This window comes from Neofelis nebulosa, chromosome X (assembly GCF_028018385.1).
Source record: "Neofelis nebulosa isolate mNeoNeb1 chromosome X, mNeoNeb1.pri, whole genome shotgun sequence".
In the NCBI taxonomy this organism is placed as follows: Eukaryota; Metazoa; Chordata; class Mammalia; order Carnivora; family Felidae; genus Neofelis; species Neofelis nebulosa.
Genome location: NC_080800.1, coordinates 116559647 through 116569438, shown reverse-complemented (window position 1 = coordinate 116569438; position 9792 = coordinate 116559647). Strand labels below are relative to the sequence as shown.

The window sequence follows — 9792 nt, the reverse complement described above, 5'->3', positions numbered from 1 at the left end:
GTACCTGTTCACCCCTGACGTTTTCCTACTAAAGCCAAACTCACAGCAAAACACCTGCTCCGAAAGTTCGACTTCCGATCCCGGGTCTGGGAGTTAACAGCCCATGTTTAGTGAGTGCTCACCATGTGGCAGGGACAGGTGTAAATACCTCATGGGTGTGATCTCAACAAATCCATACATGTGTGGAGACCAGTATGATGACCAGTATCTCATTTAACCCACACTGTGCGGTTTAGCAGTACCAATAAAAACATAACCAGCCTCAAAAGGTCTTACGCAATAGGGAAGTTTATTATGTAAATTAGAGATCTTAAGGTAGGGCTGGCTCCAGCCATGGTACAATGAGTACATTTGGGCAGATACAGAGGATTCTGAAGCCTCACATCCTCTTCAATGTTCCTGGTTGGCAGAGGTAACCCCCAAAAACCGCACAACCAAACCTCTCTAACATTTCAATGAGTTTAATGAGCACCCGCCCCACTCCCTCAATGCCCCTGAGCCCTCCAGGTCCACAAAGAGGTCCCAGCATAGCCCAGAGAGCAGTACGAGGTCTCGTTCAGGAGACAGCCAGGCATCTTGCCAGTTTCTATAGGTAGGAATCTGGGACACATGTATGGGTGGGGATTCTAAGAGGGTTCACCTGGGGTGATGAAATGTTCCGATCATGCTCTATTTACTATGCGTACCCTCACCTAGGATTTAGGATTTAATGTTAGCTCAAGCACTTGAAAGGGGGCTTTAGAACAATGTGCTACCTTGTTAATCATAGTCTGAACTCAATAACACCCCACAGGCAATAAGGATTAAGGGGCAGAATTTCCCTGGTGGTGTTGAGAGAAGGTAAAGGCTCTGGAAGATAGTAACATTGTATGTCTGGATTTATGCCTATTGTCCCATTCTAATTATTAATAGTGCCCCCTTTCACTCTCAAACGTGTTCCAGTTTGGGACAGTGTGCCACCTGCCAAACCACCCCTTACCCATGCCACCCTGGAGGCCCCAGAGGACACTCACTCCCTTTGCCAGGGCTTTAAGAAATGCCTTGGCGAGGAGAGTACCAGAATCCCTATATAAAACCCTGTGGGCACTGTCCTCTGTAGCCTGGAGATGACAGTGGTGAATACTGGGATTGAACTAGGTTTCCTGATCTCGGTGGTAGTAATGGGAGTCAGAGTGAGACTGGGAGAGGCCAATGATAGCACTTAACCATTAAAAGACACTCCTTTCTTTTTTCGTAGTGCTTGATATTTATTGAAAAGAACGTAAACGCTTTTTCCAGGTGGTATCGAGGAGCTGGGCTGAGTGCCTGTTTTTGTTTGTTTGTTTTGTTTTTGGCATTTTTGTCCAAATGCACACATCTGTGGGACTGCTGCAGTTTTGAAAGAAAAAGGACAGCTGTGCAAAACTGGTGCATAGGAGAAAAGAAATGTCAACAATTTGGCTGCCAGGCACGTTAGGCTCCTGCAGCAATCTGGTGGGGCATGGGGGGGGGGGGGGACTTTGAGAGTAGGTAGGGAACTAACCAGGTTCAAAGACTGGCCCCTTCAGGGGTTGGTGAGTTGTCCGAATCAATGTCCGAGGACCAACTCAGGCATCTTCTAGGTCGGTCCTTGTTTTCAAGGCTGTGGTCTGTCGCTGGAATGTGGTGGATGGTGGTGAAGTGGCAGCGTAGGTCTCTGGGCAGATGGAGGCCTTGCAGTCGGCAGGGCTGTGCGTAGTCTCACCAGTTTGTAACAGGGGCCTGCCCTATAGCCGGGGCTCAGGACACAGTCCAAATTAGCAGGGCAGGGTCCTAGGGCTGGCCAGAGAGGGTGGCGGCAGGCTTCAGAACGAGGCCCCAGCGGCAGGTTAACTGGGGTACAATTCCTGGAACAAAGGCAAGCACTACGGGGGGCGGTGAGGAGGAGAATCGGAGGGCAGGGGTAGGGAAGGGGATCGGAGGGCGAAACGGAGCTCGGCGGCTCCGGGCCGGGCGGGGGAGGGGGGGGAGAGGATGGCGGCGTGCAGGGCCCTCCCCCCTGGGCCCGAGGGTCTCCCGGCCTAGTAATCATCTTCTTCGTCGTCGTCGTCGTCTTCTTCGTCGTCATCCCAGCCAAAACACTGTTTCATCTCATCGAGGAAGGCCCGGTAATCACCTAGGATGGGGCTATCCATCTCAATGTAGGGCACCACCCACTCCTCGGCTTCCCCGGTGAGCAGGCTGATTAGGAATGCCACCTTCATGGCGTCGTTGCAGAATCGGTTCTCGTTGACGAGCATGTAAGACGCCGTCTGCACGATAAACTCGGGGAGCCGTGAGCTCTCGCCGCTAAACGTTTCGGGGAAGGGCACCGGGCAGCTCGGCGGACGTACCTGGCGCAGCAGGGTGGCCCTCTCGCACACCAGCAGCCGTAGCTGTTCCATGAGCTGGCTGTTCTCGATGCTCAGCGCGCGGTGCCGCATCAGGAGCGCGTGCAGCAGTAGCACCAGCTCGTCCACCATGGCGAACGACTTGGAAGTGCAAGGTTGAGCTCGGCTCGGTTCGGCTAAGGTGCGCACTGAGGCCTCGCAGGAAGTGCGTGTCCGCGGAGGCGCACGGAGGCCAGGGGCGGAGGGCGGTGCGCGCAGGGGTCCGGCGGCTGCGCAAGCTCCGCCCGCAGAGCCACTGGGGCGGCCGGCGCGCCGGCGCGGCCCGGGTCGGGGGGCGTGGTCAGGGAAGCCACCGACTCCGCGTGGGGGCGTGGTCAGGGGGAGCGGGCCGAGCCTCTGGGACTCGGTCTGGGAAGGGGCGGCCGGGGTCGCCTAGCGGCGGGCCCGGTAGGATTCCAAGTCCGCCCGTGTAAAGGCAGGGGACCGCGGTGGAACCCCGGATATGGGCCCGGCTTTAGCCAGGAACGAGTGAGCGCCACAACCCATCTCTCAGAGAGAGCGAACCCGCTCAAGTTGAAAGGATTAATCACCGTGCAACTCAGCCGACTCACCCAATGCAGCGTTCCTTGTCGGGTCTGTGGCCGCTAGATTTCAATTGCGTGTTTTGTTAACACACTTCCTTGCTTATTTAAATCTCAGTCGCCCGGAGAACTATTAGCACTAAGGGCCGCACTGCGGGAGTCACACATCCTTTCGGAGTTATGAAAGACCCTTAGGGCTCCTCTTTCAAAACAAAACAAACAGGGATTTTTCTTTAGTTGGGAAATAATGTATACCTACATCCTTCTTTTAAAAAAAAATTATTCTTTTAAACAGTGAACTGTAAAAAGTTCTGCAAAATCAACTTTCGAGAACCATTTGCAGGCTCTTGCCTATCTTTGACTATTTCATGTCCTAATGTTAGTCTCCCCAGGCCATCATTCGTACATTATTCGTTGCTTAACAATGAAGACTTGTGTTTTTAAATGCTTTCGGTTTTCTGCTTTGAGTTTGATTATTTAAATAGCCGTTGACAACGAAGTTGGGTCCAGGACCTTAGAGCTGACATTATATTGGCTGTGCTTTTAAAATATATCCCCAGTTCAGTCACCTCTTGTCACTGTTACCACTAGCACCCTGATCCAGCCTTCCTTTCTTCCAACCAACTGCTTAGCTCTCACTCTTCTGTTCCTACAGCGTACACAGGAGTCCCCCCTTATCCGTGGCTTCGCATTCCGGTGGTTTCAGTCACCTGTGTCAATGGTGGTTCGGTCTGGAAGCGGATGACCTTCCTTCCCACCTAGCCTCAGATCAAGACTAGCCAGATGCTGCATCACCATGCCTGTCATTCACCTCACTTCGTCTCATCACTAGGCATTTTAGCATCTCACATCATCACAACTAGGGTAAGTACAGTACAAGAAGATATTTTAAGAGATATTCTGAAACTTGTATTATAGTAAAGTGATACAAACATTCTGTTTTATTCTATTAGTTGTTAATGTCTTGCTCTGCCTAATTTATAAATTAAACGTTATCACAGGTATGTATGTATAGGAAAAAACCTGGTCTGTATAGGATTCAATACCGTCCTCAGTTTCAGGCATCTACTGGGGGGGAGGGGGTCTTGGAATCGATCCTCCGTGGATATGGATATGGATATGGATATGGATATGGATATGCCCATATTTCTCAGTGCCCACGGAGAAAGGCAGAAGACTTCTCCACAGAGTAGTCACAGGAATCCTTTGGAACAGAAGTTAGAACTTTTTATTCCCTTGCTCAAAATTCTCCAGCAGTTTTCCCCTCTCGCTCAAAATACAAAGCAAACTCTTGCTCATGGTCTACAAAGCCCTGCCTCACCCCCTCACCTATTCCCATCCGCTGCTCTAATCACATTGTCCTTCTTGCTGATCCTCAGTACACATCACGTAGCTCTGGCCTCAGGATCTTTGCATCTTCCATCTTTTCTGCCTTGCAAGGCTCTCTCCCCAGTTAGCTGCCTGACTCCTTCGCCCACTGTTTTCAGAGAAGACTTTTCCTGGGCACGTCATCTATCAGGACACCCTACTCTCTTGTCAGTAATGTCTAACCTCTTACCCTGCTTCAGGTCTCTACGTAGCATTTATCATACTAGCGGCCATGGTACCATATAGCACTTTGTTCATCTGTCTGCCTCCACTTTACAATGTAAGTCTCTGTGAAAAAAAGACTTTGCTTTGTTAGCAGCTCTATCCCCAATGCCTAGAAAAGTGGCCCGGAGTAGAAGATCCACCAGTATTTGGTGGGTGAAAGAATCTCGGGCTGCAGATGTCAAGATAAAAATTAGAAGTGGTAGCTACACCCGGTGTTCAAAATACTCTTTAAATTGTCCAAAATGATCTATCTCCGGTCATGAGTCAGTGAAATGATGACTGATGTAATAAAAATGGCAAAGTGGGTTTCTAAACATCCGATTTTGTATTTTTACAATAGAATTGAATGGGCATCCGTGGAAGTGAGAGGCTGAGAGGAGACAAACAGGGCAAGTCCAAGTAGGAAGAGGGGGGCACATAACACTACTGGGAGGGTGTGCAGGGGGGAGAGCATACAGGAGGCAATATGAGCCTTGGGCTCCCCCACTAGATGAGAAGCCCCCGGGGGCCGTGCAGAGACCCTCTCTCAGTCATCCTTGTATTCAGCCTCTCACAGTGTTTACTGGGCACTGTATAGGTGTTCAGTGGAGGGAATGAAGGGGCAGGAAATATGAGGGGTAGGTATCTGGCCATTCTGCCCATTCCCAGCTAAGGGTAGAGGGTGGACCCGCTGGGCGGTTGTGTCCAGCTCCACTTTCCATGTCCAGACCCTAATACAAGAAGAGATGCCCAGGATTCTGCTCCCACTAGCAAACATTGTGTGACAGGCACCATATCTCGTGATTGACATGAGCTGCCTCACTGACCCTGGAACAAGGGCCTTGCACAAGGATGGGCACTCTAGGAGCCTGAGACCCGGGAGAGCAATACGTTGGTGGCACAGCACCACAGTCTCGGCTTCTGTAACTCTGGTGCACACGCCCTCTCACTGCACAATTGTTACACACTGGGCCTCAGTGAATGAGGCGGGTCTGGTGGGGACCTAGAGATAATTAGGCCCCTGCTGCCCTAGTCCTCTTCCTTATGACCCTGTGGCAGAGGGAGTCTGGAAGGAAAACAGAAGAAGAAACCATTAGTAGCACCTCTGAGGGGGCTAGTGTTGCTAGGAAACAAGAAATGCCCTGACCAGAACTGATCACAGAGCTGAGCAGTGACTTTGGAAGGTGCTTTCCAGTTTGGAGGGAGGGAGGAGAGACAGGCAGTTCATCAGTGACCCAAGGGGGAAGCAGCTGGGAAGAGGTGGGGAGGATCCATAGCCAAAATCATCGTATAGACTCATAATGTTCATGATAACCAGTTTGCGGGTACCCATGATGCTCTGCCACCAATGCTAAGGCCTGCTAACCCTTCCTTCTCCATTCATCTTGCTCAGGGCTGCACATTGCCTTCCTTGCTCCCTTTCTTCTCTCAAGTGACCCTTGGATGTTCCCATTCACCCGTGCAAAGATGCTGGGGGCAGGGGCAAAGTACACTGTGTGTCTTTTCTCAGGCTCAGAAACTTTATCAGGACAGCTCTGGCTCGGAATGTTCTGATGGTGGTTCACACCCCCACTATTTAGCAAGAGCATTGGCCCAAGGCCAAGGAAGTGATCTCTGGTGCTCCTCACTTCCACCACCTTCGAAGCTTTAAACCCTACCCTGGTATAAACTTGTAAAATTACAGCCAGACTTGTAAAATTGCCTTGAAACAAACATGAAAGTGTCCCTTGGTTCTTTAGCGTCCAGAAGGGTATGTACAGATCGGACAAACCAGTCTGGCACTTGACTGTGAAGCCAGGTGCACAAAGCAGCTTTGGAGGGGATATTTGTAAGAGGGGCAAATGGATGCCACTAAGATCCAGGCTCCTGCCTATAGACCTGTCCCTTTCCTCCTTCTTAAGCAGGGACACTCTGGGCTACTTTTTACAGCACCCACATCAGGAGGGCTGTGGAGACCTCCAGCCTAGGGAGAGGAATGAGCAGGTACAGCTTACCAAAGTGTCCTAAAATATTTTTACATGTTTATTTACGTACTAAATTAATGTATTCTTATGGCTAAGAAAATTAAATAATACTGACGTATTAAAATTAAAAGGAAACGTTCCTCGTACCTCACCTGCTACCTACAAAATCTCACTTGAAAATTCAAAATTCAGTTTGTCTCCTTCCAGATATATCCATGGGGTTTGCAGGATCCAAATACACATAGTTCTGCTAATAAACATATGTCAGTCCGTACATGTCCGTAGACACAGATAGGATACACAGAGCTGTCTCTTCTCAGGTACACTCCTGCTTCGGAGCTAAAGACACCTAGCTCTGTTCATTTTCTCAGACGATGCAGGAGAAGGATTGCACCCAATACACTCACAGTCCCAAAGATAAGGAAGTGGAAGATCAGATTTCTTTTTTTTTTTTATTTAAAATACCTTGTTAACATTCATTTATTTTTGGAGAGAGAGACAGAGCACAAGCAGGGGAGGCATAGAGAGAGAGGGAGACACAGAATCGGAAGCAGGCTCCAGGCTCCGAGCTGTCAGCCCAGAGCTCGACGCGGGGCTCGAACCCAGGAACCGTGAGATCATGGCCTGAGCCGATGTCGGACGCTTAACTGACTGAGCCCCCCAGGTGCCCTGGAAGATCAGTTTTCTATAACTGAATGATGATTTCTATAAATTAATGTCTTATTACTAAGTAATTTTCATTATCCATGTATATGTTTCTATTTTGTTATAACCTAGAGTTTATTTCCTTCAGTATATTGCACTAGATTTTTGTTCTCATTTTTTTTTCGTTCCTAATTCTTTTAATGTAATGAGTCACCTGGAACAGACAAGAACTTACACTTTTGGTTTGTTTCTAGCATTTTGATACATTTGTTGTTATAGATATTGGCATGTGTCCTGTCAATTTGTGTTTACTTGTTTTATTTTAAATGTAGAATAGGCCTCTCTTTCAAATTGGTTGGTTACTTAATTAAGAGAGATGGTTCATGAGGCAGAATACGTGAAGTGAATCAAAGATAATCACAGATTCTTTGCCACTTGGCGTAATCAGGAGGTAGAAACATTTTTTTTTTTTTTTTTTGCCCCTTTAATCTGGGCTGACTTTGTGACTTGATTTGACAAAAAAAAAAAAAAAAATGGGATGGAAGTAACTTATAACTTAGGAGGCAAGGTCTTAAAGACCTGCAGATTCTGCCTTTGCCACTCAGAATGCTCCCTACTAGGAGCCAGCGGCCAGGTAAGAAGTCTAACCACCCTGGGACGCCTGGGTGGCTCAGTTGATTGAGCGGCTCACTTTGGCTCAGGTCATGATCTCACAGTCCGTGAGTTCGAGCCCTGAATCAGGCTTGCTGCTGTCAGCGCAGAGCCTGCTTCAGATCCTTTGTCTGCCTGTCTCTCTGCCCCTCCCTTGCTCATGCTCTCTCTCAAAAATAAATAAAAACACTTAAAATTTAAAAAGGAAGTCTAACTACCCTGAGAACACTGTGCGGTGAGGAAGCTCAAGCTAGCCCCATGGAGCAAGGCTGCAGACACACATGAGAATAAAGCACCCCCCACCCCCTGGATGTTTCAACCTGAATGCAGCTGAGTGAATGACTCCAGCGGACCGCTTAGAGCCAAAACACTATCCTGAATTCCAAAACTACATGAATTCCCCATCTACAGAACCATGAACAAATAAAAGGGCAGTGGCTTTCAACCACAAAGGTTTGGGGTAGTTTGTTGCATGACAGTAGAGACTGAACCTGGAGAAACGGGAGATGCTACAGATAAAAGCATGTACCCCATGCAAAAGCACTGACACGATACAGTGAATCTACAGTCCTGTTCTCTTTTTGTTACATTCGGTATACGTCCACTTCGTATCAATCAATTACAGGGCCAGACTCGCAGCCAGAGTTGTTTACACCTTCCCTGAGATCCAGAGCCTTTACCCTGAAACCGTCTCCTTTTCTCAGTCTCACACACCAAGCAGTATTTCCACTGTCTTGAATCGACCCAGAGCCACGCCCTACACAACTAGAGACAGTCCCTCTGCCCCAAAGCCTTCTGGGATCATTTAAACTCGTGAATCCTAAACTCTTTACCCTGCATTGCCTAGCCTTTCTGGTGGGAACTCCAATAAGAGCTCTGTCCTGTATCTTCCCCTTACTCCCTTCTGCCTACTGTCTAAAACCCGGTGCATCCCCGTGTGGCCTCGCATAGCGTGGTATGCCCTTTATTCTTGGCAAATATAAGGAATACAAATTTTATTCCGATGGCCTTGACCTGTCCATATAGTTAGGCATCTCCATAGTTTAAATTGCTGTGTGTACGATTGAGAGAAGTCCAAACTATTCCGCTCTAGTGGGGAGCTCTAAGGAGACCGCACATCTGTGTCATTGTGTGAGTGGCTGTACCCAAGTGGACATATGCCTGTTTGCTGCCCGCTGCCACCAGCGATGCTACTTGTCATGAGAACTGGCAGGGTCACAGTATGACAAAAATAAAATCGAAACTGGCTATGTTTTCTCTAAGGCATATGCATGCTACGTAAATGCCGTGAAGCACATTTCGGGGCAGCATCAGGGAAAGAAAAGAATTTGTGAAATTTGGGTTCAAATCGTCAAACTCCTGTTTACTGTGTGGCTTGAGCGAGTCACTGAATTCTTCTGAGCTCAGTCTCCTTTTTAACAAATGTGTATAATAATAGGATCTAAATCACAAGACTGCAGTGAAGATCAAATGCTAAAATATAAAAGTATTTGGCAAACTACAAAGTGCCATACATAGATTGCATGTTATTTTTCCCTGGAGAATTGTGATTTATTAGTCTTACAGTGACTATATTACCTGTATTTTAAATCTAATATATAGTTTGTTCACCTCTCTTACTTACTTCTAGGATCTATAAATTTCGCTATAAAATTTAAATTAAAAAATGTTTACTCTTGAAAAAAAAGTAGTTGGAAGAATAAAATACGATTTCATGGTAGTCGTGCTTTCTGCCAGTTCAAAACATGCTGCTCTCATAATGAGAAGACATGCTTTTTTAGGGAAAAGAAGTGTCTAGCCTAGCATTCTGAAGGCCATTGTATAGCATTTTCTATTTTCTCTCTCAGTCTTGGGAGACTTCATGCTCCATCTGGGTTGTGGATATATAACGCTCTGTCAGAGTGAAGAGGCGACTGTACTTCCAGAAACCTTCCTTCATCACCTTGCCACCATATCGGTCCTCCTGGGAGAGGCCAGCAGCCCCAGGGCATCTGAGAGAAGGAAACAGGGTCTTCCTTAGCCCTAGGAGCA

At 47.9% G+C, this 9792-nt stretch overlaps 1 protein-coding gene across 1 annotated transcript; it reads right to left on the bottom strand.

Annotated features, from left to right (window-relative positions):
* Positions 1-270: 270 nt before the first annotated feature.
* Positions 271-2615, bottom strand: LDOC1 (LDOC1 regulator of NFKB signaling). Its single transcript, XM_058712385.1, has one exon. It carries the CDS (start codon positions 2478-2480, stop codon positions 2040-2042), a length of 441 nt encoding a protein of 146 aa, XP_058568368.1. The 5' UTR covers positions 2481-2615; the 3' UTR covers positions 271-2039.
* Between the last annotated feature and the right edge of the window lie 7177 nt (positions 2616-9792).